This window comes from Dipodomys merriami, unplaced genomic scaffold (assembly GCF_024711535.1).
Source record: "Dipodomys merriami isolate MVZ:Mamm:240054 unplaced genomic scaffold, mDipMer1.0.p SCAF_70, whole genome shotgun sequence".
Classification (NCBI taxonomy): Eukaryota; Metazoa; Chordata; class Mammalia; order Rodentia; family Heteromyidae; genus Dipodomys; species Dipodomys merriami.
In genome coordinates, this window is record NW_027206291.1 from 4,289,251 (window position 1) to 4,311,095 (window position 21,845).

The 21,845-nt window shown below is 53.7% G+C and overlaps 1 protein-coding gene across 1 annotated transcript; it reads left to right on the plus strand.

Moving 5' to 3' along the window:
• Positions 1 to 9,739: 9,739 nt before the first annotated feature.
• Positions 9,740 to 19,438, plus strand: Bsg (basigin (Ok blood group)). Its single transcript, XM_070008360.1, has 8 exons — positions 9,740 to 9,881; positions 15,202 to 15,549; positions 16,765 to 16,921; positions 17,359 to 17,441; positions 17,545 to 17,681; positions 17,795 to 18,074; positions 18,490 to 18,514; positions 18,733 to 19,438. The coding sequence occupies exons 1-8, from the start codon at positions 9,815 to 9,817 to the stop codon at positions 18,791 to 18,793; spliced, it is 1,158 nt and encodes a 385-aa protein (XP_069864461.1). The 5' UTR covers positions 9,740 to 9,814; the 3' UTR covers positions 18,794 to 19,438.
• The last annotated feature ends 2,407 nt before the right edge of the window (positions 19,439 to 21,845 follow it).

Below are 21,845 nucleotides of genomic sequence, written 5' to 3' on the forward strand. Positions count from 1 at the left end.
CTGAAGAAGAATGTCTGAGTCTGGAGCTGACTGACGTGGCCCATCTGTGGCCCATCCCAGTGTCCTTGTTGGATGGTTGACAAGATCCCTCTCATGGTGACCCAGCTGTGCAGGTGCCAGAAGGGGGAAGGAAGAGGGCGCTCGCTGGCACAAGGGGCTGCTAGGTGGGCAGGGCACATAGTTGTCATCAGCTACTGAGCCGGGTGAGGACGCTGGCACTCATAAGGAAAAGGAACAGAATGTCCTTCAAGTTTCTGTTAGTGCCCATCCTGGAGCTTGAACTGAGGGCCTTGTCTTTAGCTCTTTTGCTCAAGGCTAGCGCTCTATCACTTGAGCCACAGCGCCACTTCTGGTTTTCTGGTGGTTCATTGGAGATAAGTGTCTCACGGACTTTCCTTCCCCAGGCTGGCTTTGAACTGCGATCCTCAGATCTCAGCCTCCTGAGTAGCTAGGATTACAGGTGTGAGACACCAGTGTCCTGCTTCAGTACAATCAGTACAATCCAGAGTGGAGCAGCCACCTCTAATTCTAGAACACTCCATCACTCCAAAAGCAGCCTATTTCCAGGCAGCAGTGGCTCACGCCTGTCATCCTCACTACTCAGGAGGCAGAGATCTGAGGACTGTAGTTCAAAGCCAGCTTCATTCGACAAAAAAGTCCATAAGACTTTTTTTTTTTTTCGGTCATGGGGCTTGAACTCTGGGCCTGGGCGCTGTCCCTCAGCTCTTCAGCTCAAGGCTAGCGCTCTACCACTTGAGCCATAGCCCCACTTCCGGCTTTTTCTGCTTATGTAGTGCCAAGGAATCAAACCCAGGGCCTCATGCATGCAGGGCAATCACTCTACCACTGAGCCACCTTCCCAGCCCTCCATAAGACTCATCTCCATAGCTGGAAGTGGTACTGTGGCTCAAGTGGTAGAGCACTAGCCTTGAGTGAAAAAGCTCAGAGACAGCTCAGGCCCTGAGTTCTAGTCTTAGGACCCAGTGTGCCTGTGTGCACACATTCAGGCACACTCACAGAGGCAGCTTTTCAGAGCTACTCCCAAGTCTGAAGTCTTCCGAATAAGAAGCTGGAAGTATGCCAAAGCCATGTCAAAGATCAAAATTACCACAATGTAATTTAAACATCTTAATTGGCTTTATTTTGCCTTCTGTACTTTGTTCCAGAGACCCAGGTCTGGCCCCAAGCGGCTTCCTTGCAGGTTCAGGGAGGCCCGCCCTGCCTCTCCCAGCACTGGAAGCTCCTGGTAATTTAGGACAAGTGTTCCAAAGGTTCCAGCATGAAAAGCCAGCTTTAGAGACAGAGGAGTTTATAAAGCAGCCATGGCTGGATACAGTGGCTCATACCTGCAATCTTGGCTACTCAGGAGACTGAAATCTGAGGATCACAGTTCAAAGCCAGCCCTGACAGCAAAGTCCATGAGACTCTATCTCCAGTTAACCACCAGCAAACCAGAAGCAGAGCTGTGGCCCAAAGGATAGCACATTAGCTCCAGGACTGGCACAAACAAAACCAAAAACATACATTGACCACCTATAGTTTTTATTACATGAATGTGTGTTTGAGGTGTCAGATTCTCATCTCCTACACTTTATCTGGAAGTGGCATGTCCTGAGCTCCCAGTGGGAAAAACAGCCCATTGTGGAATCTGGCCGCATAATCCTGGAATTCACAATCTTCCTTCCTCAGCCCCTGCATGCTGGAATTACAGGCGTGTACTACCATGCCCAGCCTCACGTCACCTTTTCCATACACTCATCCTTCCACAGACATTTGGACCCTTTGTACCTCCTGCCATTATACACAGTCATAGTTTTTACTGCCTCTTTCTGAAGTGTAAGCCCAAGACGTGCTTGTGGACAAACATGGAGTTCCCAGCTCTGTGCTTGCTCTGGAGAGCAACAAGAGGTCCCTTGAAGTCCTCTTAGTAAGGCCTGGTTAGAGAAGGTAGAGAAGGAAGCAGCCAGCAGGGCTGGGGCCACTGGCTCCCCCATTCTCCAGCAGGGTCCTAGGAAAGCTCCAGCTGGGTACAGAGGAGTGAAGGCGCAGGCCTGGAATGGGAAAGTAGTTTATCTGGCTGTGTGGTCTTCTCAGCGGCTCCTGGGGCCCAGGATGGTCCCCACCCAACTCGAGTGAGCCGGCTGGAGCCCTGGGGCTGAGAGACAGTGTGGCTGGGCTGGGCTAGGCCACAACCCTGGACTGTGTACAAGACTCCCCTGCCGGGGGGGGGGGGGTGTTCAGTTTTGTTTTGATTTGTTTTGGTGCTGGTCCTGGGGTTGAACTCAGGGCCTATGTACTATCCCTGAGCTTTATGCATTTATTTTTGGTTGGTCGTGGGGCTTGAACTCTGGGCCTGGGCGCTGTCCCTCAGCTCTTCTGCTCAAGACTAGCGCTCTACCACTTGAGCCACAGGGCCACTCCGGTTTTCTGAGTGGTTTATTGGGGATAAGAGTCTCATGGACTTTCTAGCCCGGACCAGCTTTGAAATGTGATCCTCAGATCTCAGCCTCCTGAGTAGCTAGGCAGTGTAGCACGCCAGTGGCGTGAGCCACTGGCGCTTGGCCCTGAGCTTTCTTTTTGCTTAAGGCTAGCCCTCCACCACTTGAGTCACCACCCCACGTCCAGCATTTTTGGTGGTTACTGGAGATAACAGCTTCTCTGACTTTCTTGCTTCAAGCCATAATCCTCCGATCTCAGCCTCCTGGGTAGCTAGAATTACATCATGAGTCACCAGTGTCTTGTTTTTTGTTTTTGAGGCAGGTGGAGACGCTGGGAGCTCAACCCCAGAGGCAGAGGCCCTAGCCCCAGGTCTCAGGTACGCTGAGCTCCAGGAAAGTCCTTCCTGCCTCTCAGCGTTGAGTGTCCCTGGGCTTGTGGCTCTGTCACCCATGTGTACCTCAACTGTCACACCATCTCCCTGTGTGGAGACACTGCTCTTGCATTAGGATTCACCTTCCACCCCTCCTGAGCTCACCACGTCTGCATAAGCGCCATCTCCAACTATAGTCCTGGCTTGAAATGCTCAGGATATCTGAGACTAGGTAGACCCCACTCACCTAGGAGAGGCACAAACACTGGACACCAGGCTCGGCTCCTCAGCCCCATACCACATACCCGGCCGAGCTATGAAGAAGATGAAGGCAGACTGGAACCTGGGCTACCCCACCATGAAGAAGTCCAGAAAGGCCAAAATGGGGGCTGTGGGAGAATCTGGCCTACAGTGAGGTCAGAAGGCCCGGGCTCTGAGCACCTCCGCCTCTGCATCTCTTTCTGATACTGGAGGGACCCAAGCACCAGAGGGTCTGGGCACAGGGTTGGAGCAGCAATGCCTGTCATTGACTTCCAAGTTGTTCTGAAGAAAAGTGGAAATGAGGGAGACAGATAAGACCAACACTCGAACCTAGCACCTGTGGCTCCTGTCTGTCATCCCAGCTACCCAGGAGGCTGAGATCTGAAGACTGGTTCAAAATCCACCCAGGTAGGAAAGATCTGTAAGACTCTGATCTCCAGTTAACCACCAAAAGGCTGGAAGTGGAAGATGGAAATGTGACTCAAGTGGTAGAGCATCTGCCTTGAACAAAAAAAGCTCAGAGACAAACTAGGCCCTGATTTCAAGCCCCAAGATCAGCACATGATAGAAAGGGAGAGAGAGAGAAACAAAAAGAAATAGAGGCAGAGACAGACATGGACAGAAATAGAGATAGAAACAGAGACGGTGCATACCTGTAATCCTAACCATTCAAGAAGTTCCAAGCCAGCCCACGCAGGGTAGTCTGTGAATCCTTTATCTCTACTTATGCACCAAAAATCTGGAGTGGAGCTGTGACTCAAGTGGAAAGCTAAGGGACAAGAGCCAGGCATAGAGCTCAAGCTCCAGAACCAGCATCAAAACAAAACAAAATAGAAAAGTTGGGCACCGATGGCTCATGCCTATAATCCTAGCTACTCAGGAGGCTGAGATCTGAGGATCTCAGTTCAAAGCCAGCCCAGGCAAGAATGTCCATGTGTCTCTTATCTCCAATAAACCAGAAAACTGGAAGTGGCGCTGTGGCTCAAGTAATAGATTGCTAGCCTTGGACTGAATTGCTGTGGGACCGCATCCAGACCCAGAGTTCAAACCCCATGACCGACCAAAAAAAGAAAGAAAAAAATAGAGAAATAGAGACAGATGGTATGGGAATGTGGCTTAGTGGTAGAACACTTGCCTAGCATGCATGAAGCCCTGGGTTCGATTCCACAGTACCACATAAACAGAAAAAGCCAGAAGTGGCACTGTGGCTCAAGTGGTAGAGTGCTAGCCTTAAGCAAAAGAAACTCAGGGACAGTGCTCAGGCCCAGAGTTCCAGCCCCAGGACCAAGAAAGAAAGAGAGAGAGAGAGAGAGAGAGAGAGAGAGAGACAGAGAGAGAGAGAGAGAGAGAGAGACAGAGAGAGAGAGAGAGAGAGAGAGAGAGAGGGAGGGAGGGAGGGAGGGAGGGAGGGAGGGAGGGAGGGAGAGAGGGAGAGGAAAGAAATGAAAGGAAGGAAGGAAAGAAAGAAAGGAGAAATAAAGAAAAATAGAGATAGAGGACAGGTGCTGGTGCTGGTGGCTCATACCTGTAACTTACTTGGAGGCTGAGATCTGAAGATCATGGTTCAAAAACAGTCTGTGCCCCCCATAAACCCGAGACTCCTTTTTTTAAAAAAATCCTATTTTTCCACGTGCTGGTGGCTCACGCTTGTAATCCTAGCTACTCAGGAGGCTGAGATCTGAGGATCACAGTTCAAAGCCAGCTCAGGCAACAAAGTCCATGAAACTCTTATGTCCAATATACCACCAGAAAACCAGAAGTGTTGTGGCTCAAGTAGTAGAGCACATATCTTGAGCTGAAGAGCTGGGGGACAGCGCCTGGGCCCAGAGTTCAAGCCCCTCGATCAAAAATAAAAATAGAAATCCTATTTTATATCACTATTAAGGAAAATGCTTTGCAATGTTTACACAATGAAGTAGCCAAGAGACTCTTCAATTAACCAGCAAAATACTTGGCTGGCAGGTATGTCTCAAATGGTAGAGAACCAACCATGAGTGAAAAGCTGAGAGAGAGCTGAAGGCCCTTCAGTTGAAGCCCCAGTACTGGCCTAAAAAACAAAATCATAAAATAAGGACAGAAGGAGATGGAGAAACAGAAGAGAGGAAGAGGAGGCACATGTGCGGACACAGAACCAAATCCTCCTAGCTAAGGAATCCAGGTGAAGGGTCACTGACCTGTCATTCACTGCATTGATGTTATGATTTCTCTTCAGAGTGAGGACTTTCCGAAGTAAACAGTTGGAAAAAGAAGAAAGCACCTTCCTGGCATTTCCATTTATCAAATGCCTGGACAACTGGTCAACTCTGTGAGGGGCTCCCACGGCCCCCTGCCATTGCTTGGCCAATATATTGGTTCCTTAGAAGAAACACGCTTTCGGGCTGGGAAGGTGGCTCAGTGGTAGAGTGCTTGCCTTGCATGCATGAGGCCCTGGGTTCGATTCCCCAGCACCACATAAGCAGAAAAAGCTGGAAGTGGTGCTGTAGCTCAAGTGGTAGAGCGCTAGCCTTGAGCTGAAGAGCTGAGGGACAGCACTCAGGCCCAGAGTTCAGGCCACACAACTGGCAAAAAAGAAAAGAAAAGAAACATGCTTTCCTGAGCATGGAGAAGGAGAAGATCCCTGATCTGCAAGGCCTGGGAACCTGAGGATGATGGAGGATTTGGAGTGCACATGTAGTCTCTGAAAACAAATGATAAGCCAGGCATGGTGGCGCAGGTCTTGAATCCCAATACTTGGAGACTGAGGCAGGAGGATCTTGAGTTAAAGGCCAGCCAGAGAGATAGCATAGCATGACCCTTATCTCAAAAACAAAAACAAAAAAAGCCAAGTACCAGTAGTTCAGGCCTTTAATCCCAGCTACCCAGGAGTCTGAGATCTGGGAATGGAGGTTTGAAGCCAGCCCAGGCAGTAAAGTCCATGAGACTCAACTCCAGTGAACCAGCAAAAAGCCATAAGTGGAGATGTAGCTCAAGTAGTAGAGTGCCAACCTTGAGTGAAAAAGCTCAGAGACAGTGCCCAGGGCCTGTGTTCAAGCCACAGTGCCAGCACCGCTTTCCCCCACCACACATAGACAAAAGTTGGAAAAGCATTTTAACTGTTGGTTTCAGCCAGGCTCAGAAGTTCATGCTTGTAATCCCAGCTATTTGGGAAGCATAAGCAGGACAATGGTAGGCTGAGGCTTCCCCAGACAAAACTTTTGAGACCCTACATAAAAACAGACTTAAAGCAAAAAAGCCTGATTTGAAGGTGAAGTGGTAGAGCACTTGCCTAACAAGTGTACAAGGCCCCGAATTCAAACCCCAGGAAATACATATGCAAACACCAACATACATCTATAAATAACTTTTATGTGTGTGTGACAGTCCTGGGGCTTGAACTCAGGGCCTGGGCTTTTGTGTGCCACAGTTCCACTTCCAACTCTTCCGTGATTCATTGGAGATAAGAATCTCCCAGACTTTTCTGCCTGGGCTGGCTTTGAACCACAAGCCTCAGATGTCAGCCTCCTGGATTATCTAGGATTCATGACACAAGGCCACCAGCACCCGGCTGGCTCTTTTTTTTTTTTTTTTTACTCCCTTAAACCTGGTTAGTCCTGGAAGGCCGAGGTAGAGCAGAGAGCTGAGGAGAGCTGGGAGTCCGTAGAACATGCAGGGATTATGGAAGGACTCCCAGGGAGGGGACCAGAAAACTAGACCTTGCCAGAGGAGGCAGGGCTTAAGTTTATACACAAAGCCTTCCTGACAGCCCTGAGATTTCTGAGGCCAGGCAGAGGGACACAGGGCAGGAATTCCTCCCAGCCTGGGTTGTTTATGACCTGGGGGCTTTGATGCCAGCTGGCTCTTCCCTGCTCAGCCCTCGATCTGCACGTAGCTTCTCACTGTCCTCTGTGATTTTCAAGCTTGAAGGCCCCCGGGCTGGGGGCATAGCTACTCTCCCATGTACATGGGAGCCCTTTGCCAGCAAAGCCTGGCTCTTCATCACCAAGCTCTGTTCTTGGCTAGGACTGGATGGATTGGCATCTTACCCGGGCTTCTGCACTAAATGCCACCCTTACCCACAATGTATCCTCCTGTGCCGTTCCTGGACTTTATCATGTGTGCCCTCCCTCCCCACAACAGTCCACCCCTCCACTCACACAGGTGCTAAGGCCCTGCTCATATTGTCCTACTTACCCATACTAGGGATTGAACTCAGGGCCTGGGCACTCAGGGCCTGAACTTTTTTGCTCAAGGTTAGCGCTCTACCACTTTGAACCATAGCCTTACTTACAGTTTTGTGTTGGTTAATTGAAGATAAAAGTCTCAAGAACTTTCCTGCCTGTGCTGGTTTTGAACCATGATCCTCAGCTCTCAGCCTCCTCAGTAGCTAGGATAACAGGCGTGAGCCACCATGCCCAGCCTTATTGCCTCTTTCATAGCTGTGATGGTAGATATGTTCCACTACACCAGGCTTGTTGTTTGAGACGGAGGTCTCATTTTTGGTGCAAGCTAGCTTCAAACCATAATCCTCCTGATGTCTGCTTGCCGTTGATCATTTTAAATTGGGTTGCTTTTTTTTTTTTTAATCAGTCCTAGGGCTTGAACTCAGGGTCTGGACACTGGCCCTGAGCTGCTTTTGCTCAAGGTGAGCACTCTACCACTTGAGCCACAGTGCCACTTCCAGCCTTTTCTGAGTAGTTTACTGGAGATAATAGTCTCACCGATTGACTTCCTGACCAGGCTGGCTTCGAACCGTGATCCTCAGATCTCAGCCTCCTGAATAGCTAGTTTTACAGGCATGAACCAGTAGTGCAAGCATGGATACATTTCTTTTTGGACAATATCACCCCTACCCTCGCTCTCTTCCAGTTTTCCCTGCCCTCTCGGTTCCCATACACCTCTGTGTAGCTTTTTTTTTCCCCAGTCCTGGAGCTTGAACTCAGAGCCTAGGCACTGTCCCTGAGCTTCAGTACTCTACCACATGAGCCACAGCACCACTTCCAGCGTTTTCTGTTTATGTGGTACCAAGGAATTGACCCAGGGCTTCATGCATGCCAGGCAGGCACTCTACAACTGAACCACATTCTCATCCTCTATGTAGCTTTTCACCTTGTTTGTTGTAGTTGGTGGTGGTGGTTTTAGTTTGTGCTGGTACTGAGGCCTGAACTCAGAACCTCATGCTTTTTCTTGGCTTTTCCAATCAAGGTTAGCACCTGAGCCACAGCTGTATTTCTGGCCTTTTACTAGTTAATTGGAGATAAGAGTCTCAGGGACTTTTGTGTCCAGGCTGGCTTTGAACTGTAATCCTCAGAGCGCAGCCTATTGAGTAGGATTACAAGCATGAGCTAACATCACCCTTTTTTTTTTTGGCCAGTCCTGGGACTTGAACTCAGGGCCTGAGCACTGTCCCTGAGCTTTTGTGCTTAGGTCTGGTGCGCTACTACTGGAGCCACAGCTCCACTTCTGTCTTTTTGAGTGGTTAATCAGAAATAAGAATCTCATGGACGGGGCTGGGAAGGTGGCTCAGTGGTAGAGCCACTTGCCTTGCATGCTCGAGGCCCTGGGTTCAATTCCTCAGCACCACATAATCAAAAAGAAAAAAGCCGGAAGTGGCGCTGTGGCTCAAGTGGTAGAGCGCTAGCCTTGAGCTGAAGAGCTGAGGGACAGCGCCCAGGCCCAGAGTTCAGGCCCCACGATCGGGCCAAAAAAAAAAAAAAAAAAAAAAGAATCTCATGGACTTTCCTGCCTAGACTGGCTTGGAACCGGCATCCTTAGATCTCAGCCTCCTGAGTAGCTTGGACTGTAGGTGTGAGCCACCAATGCCCAGCCCTTCTTTTGTTTTTATTGTGATAAAATGTACATAAATTTGTTCCCTCCTCCCGATCTTTTTCTAAAAAATACAAACCTTGATTTCACTCTTTTTTTTTGTCGGTTGTGTGGCCTGAACTCTGGGCCTGGGCACTGTCCCTTAGCTCTTCAGCTGAAAGCTAGCGCTCTACCAAAACCCACAAACCTTGAGATCTCATGTCCAAAAATATACCATTTCGCCTTTTCCAGCCTGTAGCTGTGCACTGACTTGTAACCTTTAGAAATAATCCTAGTTACTCAAGAGGCTGAGATCTGAGGATCGTGGTTTTCAAGCCAGCCTGGGCAGGAAAGTCCAGGAGTCTCCAATTAACCAGCAAAAAACTGGAAGTAAAAGTACAGTTCAAGTGGTATAGCACCAACCTTGAGGGAAAATGTTAAGGGGCAGTGCTCAGATTCAGAGTTCAAGCCCCAGGACTGGCACAAAAGAAAAGGGGAAAAAAGGTGTAATCTCCACCCTCAGTAGGCTGAGGCTGCAGCATCCGAATTCAAGGTCAACCTAGGCTACACCAGGAAAACTCACTTCCAATAATCAAAACAACAAGAAAGCAACCATCCAGGCTTTGGCCCCGCCCTCGTTTCCCAGCAACCTCAGGTCCCACCTCCAGTCTTAGAGGCGGGGCCTGGTGTCACGTGCCACGGCTGCGGCTCGACTTCCGGGCTTCTGTAGTGCAAGTCCGCTCTTTCCCTACCTCCCGCCACGGCCCTCCCGGGGCTGGAGTACGTGCGTGCGCGCGCGTTCGCAGGAAATGGCGTCCGGCGCGCTCCTCTCTGTGACGTCACCGGCGTGCGCGCGCCCGCCGCGCTTCGCCCTACTTATACCGCGGCGGCGGTGGCGAGCAGACATTCGGGCGGGCGTTGGGGTGACCGTTTTTACCTCGATCCTCCAAGCGGACCAGCATTATGGCGGCTGCCGTGTTTCTGGCTCTGAGCTTCGCGTTGCTGGGCATCCAAGAAGCAACCGCTACGGGTGAGGAGCGGGTTGGGGGGGCGCGGGGCCGCGAGGGGGGATTAAGGTCCGGCTGGAGGAGGGGGCCCATCTTGGGGGCCGTGACCCGGCCGGAAAGGACCTTTGTTTGGGGGGGGGGGAATCTCCACCGAGAGGACCGGGGTGAGAGGTCACTCTGGAGGTTCTGGGGAGAACACGTTGCCTGGTGGCGATTTTCTCGGGATTTGGAGGATCGAGCTCGAGGAGAGGACTCCTCGCCCTGGGGGGAGGGGGAGGGGGCGCAGAGGGGTCTTTGGGGGTTCTTGGGGAGCCACAGCGCCTGGGGTGACACCCCCCGAGGTTTGGGAAATTATAGGGTGAAGACTGGATGAAAGCTTTTGCGTTGGATTGCGGGGGGGTCGGGGGGGATCCCCTACGGGTGGTAGTGGTGGTGCCGGATTTAGGAGTGACCCTCGGGGCCTCTAGGGGCAGCAGCCGTGCCTGGGGTAACATTCCTGAAGATGGAGGCTGCGGGCCTAGGGGTTGTCCTGGTCCTGAGGAGCCTCGAACCAGGGTGAACGGAAGCCACAGGCTTGGAGGCTCCTCACTGGGACCCAGCAGGGGAAATCCTTGGTGTCCTTTGCCTCCAGGATGTACCTGGAGACAGACGGTGAGCCGAGGGAGTTGCTGGGAGTGGCTCGGGTCAGGGATAAGGTCCCCAGCGTTTGGGGGGAAGTTCCAGCCAGGTGTGTCCCGCCTGGGTGTGTGATCTGAAGCTACTGCCCACTTCTTGACAATGATGATTTTCTGTGACCTGAGAGGCCGAGGGGTGTTAGCCCTGCCCAGCCCCAACCCTGAGCCCAGGGCTTCCCAGGACTTTGGTCACAAACAACTCATCTACCCTTGCTCCTGGTCAGGGAAAAGGAGGCCCAAACCTGGGCATTTGAGGGGGGCTCTTTTGGGCTGAAGCCAGGGCTGGCTCTGGGCTGATCAGGTGCTTGCTTGGCCTGGGTCCACAGGCTGGATCCTGCAAGGCCTTGGGGGAGGCGGGGGAAGGGGAGTGGAGGGGACCCACGTGGTCAAGTAGTGCCAGAGTAAGAACCGACCCATTCTGGAGCCCCTGCATGTGACCCTTGCTGGGACCTGTGCTGCCAGCGTACTGACCTCCTGCTGGGCCTGGTGCTCTCCTCCAGAAAGCCCCTGTTGTCCCCAGATGGACACTGGGTCTGTGTGCTCGGAAGTGGCCCTGGAGAGATTATCATTCTTGGTCGGATTTAGCCACATCTCAATCTGCGCTCACACACTCATGCCCTGAGAGCCTTCTTCCAGTCTGGGCTTCACTGCTCTTACTTTACCTGATTGGAACACAAAGGGAGATGGTTCATCTCCTGCCTCTACAAGTGGGAAACTGAGGCCCAGAAGGGGAGTCAGGTGTTCAAGGTCACAGAGAGGTCATCCTGGCCTCCAGCTCGGAGCAGTTCAGTGCTGCCCACTGGGCTGTACTTGCAGGGTGGGCTCCTTGGAGGGTGATCCGGACAGTTTTTAAGGGAGAAAAGCCAGGTTGCCATCCTTTGCTCGGCAGAGGTGTTTTCTTCATGTACTGGGGGCACCATTAAGATCTGGTTAAAGATTTATAGCGGCCGAGGATGAGAGGCATGCCTCAAGTGGTTGAGTGCCAGCCAGGAGTGAAAAAGCCAAGTGAGAGTATGGGCTCTGAGTTCAAGCCCTAGTACTACCACAAAAAAAAAAAACAAAAAAAAACAAAAGGAAGAAAGAAATGCAAGGCATTAGTGACTCACATCTGTAATCCTAGCTACTTAGGAGGCTGAGATCTAAGGATTGCAATTCAAAGGCCAGCCCTAGCAGACAAATGCTGGAAGTGGAGGCATGGAGGCTCACTTAGTGGAGCACCAGAAGTGAGCAAAAAAGCTAAGATTGTGAGTTCAAGCCCCAGTGTTGGGATGAGGGATATGTATATACACACATATATTGATAGTTAGGGAGCAGAGGGGTGGACCATGAGGTCAGGGTCTCTGAGGACAGGAGGGCATCCTGAGCTGAGGAGGCTGGGCCTTGGCAGGAGGGAGAAGGAGGCTGCCCCTAGCAGAAGTTTCACTGGGTTACTCCTGACCCACTTTCACATTTCTTTTTCCTCTCCTGAGCAACTCTTAGGCGAAGGCCTTGATCTCATAGCTGGCTCTGGAGGGTAAGACAGGGCCCCGGGCAAAGTGGATGGAGAAGTTAAGCTGGAGCCTAGAGAGTGGGGACGAGGCTGAAATTCCCTGGCCTTAGTAGCTTGGGCTCAGAGTTTTTTTAATTTATTTTTGCCAAAGGGCTTGAACTCAGGGCCTGGGTGCTGTCCTTGAGCTTTTTTACTAAAGGCTGGTGCTCTACCACAGCTCCACTTTGAGTTTTCTGGTGGTTAATTGGAGATAAGTGTCTCATGGACTTTCCTGCGCAGACTGGCTTTGAACCACAACCCCTCAGATCTCAGCCTCCTGAGTAGCTAGAATTACCAGTGTGAGCCACCAGCACCCAGCAAGGCTCAGAGCTTTCCACTGTGGGTTAAGTGGGTAGAGCAACCTTCCTTGTCTTGCCCAGAGTCAAGCAGGACTTCTGCCCACAAACAGCTCCTTCACAGATCGCTCAGCTGTTCCCTGGGTATGACCACACAGATCTGGGGCCAGGGCACTTGGAGACTGGGAAGTATATTTACCTTGCTCCAATCTGAGTGCCTGGAGTCATGGCCTGTCCTGTGTGGTGTGGACGCTTCAGGCTCCTGTGTGTGAGGTGCTAGGACTTGAAGCCAGCCGTGCATGCTGGCAGGGGTTCCACCACTGAGTCACACGTGCTCCTCTTCTTTTCTCCGAGTGAGTAAGTGACTATGTTTGGCTCTCTGGGCCCTGTGCTGAGGTGGGTGCCAGCCTGGCCGTGTGGAAGGAGGGTGTGGATTTGCAGGCTAGATCCCTCTTAAACCCTGAGCCTCAGGTGAAACGGGTAAGAGGTCACAGCTCACAGCCAGCATTCCAGAATATTCTCTCCTATTCCTGTCTCAGTGCCAAGGTAGATGGGGAGGAGAGAGCTGGGTGTGAGGTGCTCTTGGGGAGAGGCACCTTTGGTGCGGCTCTGGTTGTCCCATGGCCAGCCTGGCCTTGTGCTCCTCCAGGCTGCCAGTGGGCAGGGAGGAGGGCACTGTTTTTAGACTAGGGTGACTGCTGGAGAATGTGGGTTTCAGATCATGTGTCCAGACTCCACTCTTGCCTTCGCTAAGGCCTTGAGAGCACCTGGGACCGAGGCTATGCCCGGGCATGGCTGAGCCTGTGCTGGATGGGAGGAGATGGACAGGCCTCCTGGCATAGGGTCTTCATCAGGCCTGTGTTCCCCAACGAAAGGGCAGCCAACCCTATAGGGCTGGGGCAGGGACTGTGAGGCACATAGCCCTTATGTGGACATGAGATGGGGTAGCCTGTTGTTCCTGCCATGACTTGCTGATCTTGCTGACTTGCCTAAAGCGGCTAGTTTTGCAATCAGGAATCTTGACTGAAGACATGTAGGTTCCTAGGAGGGCTCTTTCCCAAAAGAGTGGTAGTTAAAAAATCTCTGCTCACCGGGCTCTGGGGCCTCAGGGCCAGCATGTGCCTGTACCTGTGGCTCTGCATGTGGGGACCTGCCATCCACCTGGGTCCTGGGCAGGACATGGAACTGAGTGCAGTTCTGAGGCCCTCTCTCCCTTGTTAGAATGTAGCCTAGGCTGCCTGCGACTCCCTCCTTCTCATGATAGTGAGTGAACCTCGGTCCGGGAAGGTGGCTTAGTGGTAGAGTGCTTGCCTTGCATGCATGAAGCCTTGGGTTCGATTCCTCGGTACCACATACACAGAAAAAGCTGGAAGTGGCACTGTGGCTCAAGTGCTAGCCTTGAGCAAAAGAAGCTCAGAGACAGTGCCCGGGCCCTAAGTTCAAGACCTAGGACCTAGGATGGGAGAGAGAAAGAGAAGGAGAGGGGAGAGAGAGAAGGAGAGAGGGAGATTGACTCTTGGGTTGAAGCTGTGGCTCAAATGTTAGTAATCTGTCTAGTCAGTGAAGCTCAAGAGTTTACACTCCAGCACCACAGATAAAGGAAGGTGGCTCATGCCTATGATCCTAGCTACTCAGGAGGCTGAGATCTGAGGATCAAAGTTTGAAGTCAGCCTGGGCAGGAAAGTCCCTGAGATTTATCTTCACTTAACTACCAAAAGACTGGAAGTGGAGCTGTGGCTTAAGTGATAGAACCAGTAGCTGTTAGCAGAAGAGCTCAGCAACAGCAGCCAGGCCCTGAGTTCAAGCCCCAGTCCCACCATGGGGCTAAGGATGGGGTAGAGAAGCTACAGGTGGCCAAGGCTAGGGACTTGGGGCTTATCTGCTTCATGTGTGGGTGGGGGGTGCCTGGCTTTTTGTCTACTTTTTTTTTTTTTTTTTTTGCCAGTCCTGGGGCTTGAACTTAGGGCCCAGGCCTGGTCCCTGAGTCCCTGAGCTGCTTTTGCTCAGGGCTAGCATTCTACCACTTGAGCCATACCACCACCACTTTTGGCTTTTTCTGCTTATATAGTACTTAGGAATTGAACCCAGGGCTTCATTCATTCTAGGCAAGCACTAGCCACATTCCCAGCCCAAACTCAGGACTTTTTGCTCTCATTTGGCTTTTCCTGCTCACAGTTGGCACTCTGCCACTTGGGCCACACCACTTTCAGCTTTTTGCCGTTTATTTGGAGATCAGAGTCTTGCTCATTTGTCTGCTCAGGTTGGCTACAGATTGTGATTCTCAGATCTCAGCCTCTTGAAGTAGCTAGTTTGACAGGTGTGAGCCTGCGGCTCCCTCCCCGGTGTGGGTTTTAAAGTTGGATTTGCAACCAGATGAACAGAGGAGCCGGTGCCCCGGCCAGTCTCCATGGTCCTGATCAGGAGCCAGGTGGAAGTCAGCGTTGCCGGTGGGGTGCAAGTTTCCAGGCATCAGGATGACTGTCCCACCTGGTGTCAAGTGTTTTCATTTTGAAGCTGGAGGTGATCCAAGAAACTGTGCTGTCAAAAGCCCCTGGTCCCCATGTGATTCACACTGGGTGGGATCCAGGGGACACCCTCCAGGGTCTCTCGGGTACTTCCTGGAGCATAGGCACGCTGCTTTCCTGTCTAACTATGTCTAACAGCTGCTTTCCCCCAACTATGCCTCAGCTTCTCCCACAGGCTGAAGGGAAGCGAATCTCCCTGAAGGCAGCCCTGGGCTGGGCCTCTGCACTCAGCTCCTGAGGAATGGTCACCTCAGCCAGTGCTGGGCTTTCCTGGCCCCACAGTTCCCCCGTAATAACAGGGTACTAACTCTCTCCTGTAGCCGGCTTCATCCAAGCGCCACTGTCCCAGGAGGGGTTGGTGGGGGGCAGTGTGGCCCTGCACTGCGAGGCTGTGGGCAGACCTGTCCCTGAGATCCAGTGGTGGTTTGAAGGGAATAGTCCCAACGACACCTCCTACCAGCTCTGGGATGGCGCCCGGCTGGACCGTGTCCACATCCACGCCACCTATCACCAGCATGCGGCCAGCAGCCTATCCATCGACAAGCTCAGCGCGGAGGACGCGGGCACCTATGAGTGTCGGGCCAACAACGACCCCAACCGTAACCACCTGACTCTGACACCCAGGGTCAGGTGGGTCCGCGCTCAGGCGAGCGTGGTGGTCCTCAAACGTGAGTGGCCAGGGTACTTGGCCTCGGTTTCCCTTTTGTGCCACCCGGCCCTGGCTCCTGCTTCATAGAATATCCAGATGCTGCCCTGGCCAGTTCTCCACCCTTCTCCTACAAAGGGCTCCACTCCTATGGACCAGGGCCTGTGGCCTAGACCTGGTGGCCTCAGCATTTGGCCTGGCTAGGGTGCTGGCAGGCCCTGCCCCTTTGCAGGTGGGTCCCTAGTCCCTCCCCCTCGGCCCTCCAACCTGTTCCTCAAGCACCTGCCGGGCCCCTCTGTGGCTGGCTGGTCCATCACCCTGTGCACTTGTCCAGTGGCTCTGGGATCTGTCGTCCAGAATGGTCACATGCGCCTAGCCTGTGCTGCCCTGCCACGTTCAGCCAGGAACAAGGTCCTCCAGCCTTGTGAGGCTTCTCAGCTTCCAGGTTTAAATGATGATCAGATTGGATTCCTAAAGGCAATGCTGTCAGCTGGTCAGGAGGTTGGCTCTGTTGAAAAGTGGTGGTCTGGCGCCAGTGGTTCACGCCTGTAATCCTAGCTACTACTCAGGAGGTTGAGATCTGAGGATCATGGTTTGAAGCTGGCCTGAGCAGGGAAGTCTGAGACTTATTCCATTCAACCACCAAAAAGCTGGAAGTGGATCTGTAGCCCAAATGAGAGTGCTAGCCTTGGGCAAAAAAAAAAGAAAAGCTCCAGTAGAGCACCCAGGCCTTTCAGTTCAAGCTCCAGGACTGGCACCAAACAAACAAAAAAAGCAGTCAGATCAGGGCCTAAAGCACCATGTGGCAGTGGCCTATCTTGAGACAGAAGTTCCAGTTTGTGTAGGCCAGTGCAGCAGGTTGATGCCTGGTCCTGTAGGTAGATCCACAGCCTCTACCCTGGACCATACCTGTCCTGCCCTGTCCTGTCCAGTGCCCTCCTGCTCCAGCTATCTCTGCCCCTGCACTCCGGATGCCTGGCTGGCCCGCCCGCCCGTCCATCCATCCATCCATCTCCCCTGTGCCTGGGTCCTTCTGGATAGTGTTGTGGGTGTGCCTACACCAGATCTGAGAGAGGCTTGCCTCAAGCTAACCTGCAGCTGTGGGGAGAGGCTTTGACACGGGGGGGGGGGGGGGGTCTCTGGGCCTTGGACCACTGTGGCTCCCAACTGGATGAGGACAGTGCAGGCTGCGGGGGCAAGCCCCGTGCCTAGTGCTGACCTCACTTTGGCTTCCCAGCGGGCACCATCGAGACCTTTGTGGAGAACTACAATTCCAAGATACGCCTTACCTGCACCCTAAATCAGAGCTCCATAGAGATTGTCGGCCACCGGTGGATGCGAGGCAATAAGGTGGTGAAGGAGGACACATTGTCCGGGCTGACCACCGAGTTTGAGTGAGTGACCAGGGAGGCCAGCGGGGGGGCTCTCGTGGGTGGGCTTGAGGGGTGGCTCTGAAAGCCAAGGGGCATCTGGGGCCTGGAGTTCTCAGGACACTCTTAGTGCCCTGTGCACGCAGGAAGCGTCAATGGCTTTGTGTTTGGAATAGAAAAGCAAAGCTTGGTGTCTGTCTTACTCAGCCCCAATCCCATGGTGGCCAGTCCTGGGCTTCATTGGGGCTCCAGCAGGTACAGTGTGCACAGAGCCCTTTTAACAGTCCTCAAATGGGGAGGGGGGCTGCCTCTCTTATGTGTCCCTGGTGGGGTCACCACCAAAAGGTCTCGCTGGGGCTCCACTGAGGCCTGAGCTTATCCAGACCAGTGCAGTTGTGTCACAAGGAAGAAGTAGAGGCCCATGTGGAGCCTCCAGCCTCACCAGTGTGCTTTGCTTACAGAGTGGACAAGGAGGAGACCGGCATGGGCAACTACTTCTGTGTCTTCCTTCCGGAGCCCACGGGCAAGGGGGAGTTCGTATTGTGTGAGCTTGGGGCTAGGTGTGCCTTGAACCGGCTGGGACTGGCAGGCTGGGCTGCGGGTGACCTGCAGGCTTGGGCGTCAGCTTCCTTCTTCCTTCTCTCCAGTGCCCCCCAATATCACGGCTGTGAAAAAATCAACGCATGGTGAGGAGGGGACAACAATCACGATTGTGTGTAAAGCCCTTTCCAAACTTCCACTCTTGTATTGGACCTGGCACAAGGTGGTTGATTCCGACAGTGAGGTGAGCACCTGTAACTGGGGTCACGGAAGAGCCCACAGTTGTGTGTGCCTGAGGATATGAAGGGTCCTCCTTGGTCCTGACGAGCCTCCACACACAACTCCCCCTCCCCCCAGATCATCGTTAGTGACAAGAAGAAGTTCTTCGTGAACTCCACGGGGCAGGAGACACGCCTGACCATCTATAACTTGGACCCAAGCACCGACCCTGGCTCTTACCTGTGCAATGGCACTAACTCAGAGGGCAGTGGTTGGGAGACAATTACGTTGCGTGTGCACAGCCACATGGCTGCCCTCTGGCCTTTCCTGGGCATTGTGGCCGAGGTCCTGGTGCTGCTCATCATAATCTTCATCTGTGAGAAGCGACAGAAGTCCAGCCATGATGCAGATGCAGATGGTGAGTGGCCCTGAGAAGAAGCAGAGTTAGCGGGGTCCCCTTGGCTAGGTATAGTGGCAGCAGTGTGGACCTTAGGGCTTCAAGTGTTATCCCGGAGTAACAGGGCGTATGACACATTACCACCATCCCCACCCCCCAGTTCCCTAACCTCACCTCTCTGCTCCCTCCCTTGGCTGCAAGCAGGTGTCCTCCATGATCAGTGCTATTCTTGCCACTTGGGGTGGCGGGCGGGCCAGCAGCATGTAGCCTCTGCACAGTTCCTAGAGGGTGGGCAGGGCGGACACACACAGCCATGCTGCCATGGCTCGTGTTAGACTGCGCTTCAGCAGGACCCTGGGTCAGGCTGCTGCGCCCGGCACGCTGCAGGCCTGCACTGATGCCTGTTCTCTCTCTCCCATGTGGCTGCACATCACAGAAGATGAACTGGGCTCTGCACCACTGTAAGTCCCTCATGAGAGGTATTGGGGTACCCAAGGGCCTCTCTTCACTGGGAGGGGGCAGGGGACGAGATCTGTTCACCTTTGGTTTCCATGGATCCACCCTCCATGAGGGAGGACCTCAGTGGGTCCTGGCCAGGTAGGTGCTGCTGAGCAGTCACGAGGTCAGAGCTGGCCCCAGCATGCCTGCGCCATGTTGAGGCCCTGCCCTGTGTCCCCAGGAAGAGCAGCGGGCACAGCCTGGACAAAGACAAGAACGTCCGCCAGAGGAGCACCAGCTGAGCAGGTGTGCGGCGAGGCCGGGGCCCGGGGCCCGGGGCCTGGGGCACTGGTCAAGGACCAGAGCCACCCGCCTGGAGCCTGGCATCTGCGTCCCACCTCCCACAGGACTCCTTCCCGTGTTTGCCAAATTTCACATCCTCTCTCCTCCGAGAAAAGCCACCCGGCAAAAGCACATAGCTGTAGCCCTCACTGAGTTCCTCCTCCAGATCCTCTTCCACTAAATGAGGCTCTTCCACCCGGAGGGTTTTCCTTTGTAAAGATGCCACTAGAGCCCCAGGTGGTCAGTGTGTCCCTGAGTCTCCAGGGCGGGTATGCAGGGTTGGGGCCTTGCCCTGGGTGGCAGGCCAGGCCAGTGCCCGTCTGAAGCTGGCACTGTCTGGCCACACCTGTGCTCTCATTTTCTCCTGAAGGCCACGGTCTGTTTCAAGCCCAGTAGGAGCCGAGTGAGTCTCTGACCTCATGGCGGAGGGCCCCACTCACTTGCTTTTAGGGTGATCCATTCACTGCTCCCCGGTGATCTCAGGCCCCTCCCAATGTCTGTGTGCCCAGGACCAGAACTGCAGAAGTGCTCATCTCCGTGGACATCCTTTGGGCCTCCTGGGACCCCCAATCCCCAGCTGGCACAATAAAGACTGACTTCACCTGTCTGAGTCCACCTCTGCTATGAGGCAGTGGGGTATGGGATGGGTCCGGGACTGGTAAGCCAGGTGCCCCCACACTCAGCAGGCAGGGGAGGGGTTTGTGGCCTGCATTGATAGTTTTGCTGTCCAAGAGAAGGTGGCGGAGGCTGTGAAGCCCAGGGCAGGACTGAGCAGTAATTTCCAAAGAGCCTGTTAAGTCTTGGTTGAATTTTGGGCCTGCGTCTGACAGCCCTCCCCTGAGCACGGCGTGCTGAGGGCAAGTGGGCCCTGGGTGGTGGGTAGTGGAGGCAGTGGAGCCCTCCTGCCAGCCTAGGACTTGCCCACATACCCCACAGGGAGCCACTTTGGCATGTCCTACAGCCTCTAGTCCTGGGACTCAGGGCTGAGGCTCAGGAAGACAGAGGGCAACACCTGTGGTAAGTTGGCCACCTCCCTATCATATGCCAAACAAATACAGCGACAAGGAACAAGCAAGGTACAAGGTTGGAATGGGGGGGGGGGGGGTGGCCAGAGCTCCAAGGGTAGAGAAGGGTAGGTTCCAGAAGGAAATGGGACAGCGTGGGCCTCACAGGACCCTTGGCCAAGGAGACCTCACCCAGACCCGAGCCTAGCCTCCTTTAAGTCATTGCACTGTGTTGAGGTGCTGTAGAAGGATCAGGGAGTGGGGGACGAGGGAAGAGTCCCCACAATTCCTGGCCCATGTCCACTGCCCTGAAAGATGCCACCACCTCACTTTACCAAGGAAGAGTTGGGATGGACCATGTCTGGGGTGGCTATGACCCTGTGGTTCCCCACAGCAGCCACTAGAGGGTGCCATGCCCTTAGGCTGAGAGTTGTAGAGTCTTGGGGGGGAGGGGGGTGGGCCCATACCTTAGGTTGCCCAGCAGGGGCTCAGGCCCTGCATCTGCTACTGGACACACCTGAGTCCCCCTGCCTGCCTGCCTGCCTGCCTCTGACCTGGGAGGGCAAGGAGGAATCTCAGGTTTGGAGGCCCATGGTTCCACCCACTACTATGTCTGCTTAGTGGCCCATGAATTTACTTAGGGGATTGGGCACCTGAGGTATACCTGGAGCTGGAGATAGTGCGTGAGCAGGAAGGGGGCTTGGTGAAGGGCAGCCAGCACTTGTGTAAGGCCTGTGCGTGAGCACACGCACATCCTGTGTAGAGGTGGTGCCCCCCGCTGGGAGCGCTGTCCCAGCCCTGTGCTGGCTCTCAGAGGGCGTGTGCAGGGGCTGGGCAGGGTGGCCTTGGGAAGGGTGGGGAGTGGGAGCCAGAGAGGCCTTCCAATGTTAGTTTGCACATGAGAATGAGAACGTGCCTACAGCAGTGCCACTCCGCACCCAGCACTTCATGAGCACCTGTATGGTGCAGCCCCGGGACCAGTGTCGCTAGGGCACAGTGGTGGCAACCTGCTGACCACCTGCCTCGGATGAGACAAGGTCTGAGACATTCAGGAGGCAGTAACCAAAATTCTGAGGGAGCTGCGGGGTTCGAGTCCCAGCCTCCAGTGTACAGAGAAGGGCAGGGCCAGGCTGCCTTTGGACAAACAAGGGCTTATTCATGGTCCAGGACTGCACACTGGGCCCAACAGCTGGCTGCTGGCTTCCAACCTACCCCCGCCCAGGAGCAGGCCCCTGTTCCCTCCATCTGGGCTGGGGAAGGAGCCAAGGTCCAGGAAAGCAAGAGATTTGGGGGCTCCTGGTTGTGCATGCAGGGTGGGATTGAGGCACAATAGCATCCAAGCCTGCTCACTGTTGGTTTTTTTGTTTTGTTTTTTTTTTGCCAGTCCTGGGGCTTGAACTCTAGGCCTGGGCACTGTCCCTGACTGTCTTTAGCTCGAGGCTAGCACTCTACCACTTGAGCCACAGAGCCACTTCTGGCTTTCTTGAGTAGTTTATTGGAGATAAAGAATGTCATAGAGTTTCTTGCCCAGGCTGCCTTCCAACCGTGAACCCCAGATCGTAGCCTCCTGGGCCCAGCTCCACTCACTGTTAAAATGCTGGGGTGGGAAAATCACCTATCTACCCTGCTCAGATGATGTCCCATGGGTGTGTCAACCCAGGAATGACCCCCTTTCCCAAGCCCCAGTACCCCCAAGGCACCAGTCTTGCCAGAGAGGACTGTTGAATATCACCTCGTTTCCTGTCTTCCAGTTCTTTAGTTTTTTCCACTCCAAAGGCCCACATCTGTGACCCTCCACCGCCAGCCTCAGACCCTGACCTACAGAAAGCCTTGTAAGGGCAGGTATGGCTGGGAGGGCACAGAAATCCCTTGAGGAGTCTCTGCTTCAGAGAACAGGTCTGACCCCAGGGCCCTGTTGTGGCCACACCAAGTCCAGAGATGGACAGAGTTTTCTTCCAAAAAGTATTTTATACCAGAACTTGAACTTAGGGCCTTCTTCTCTTCCCCT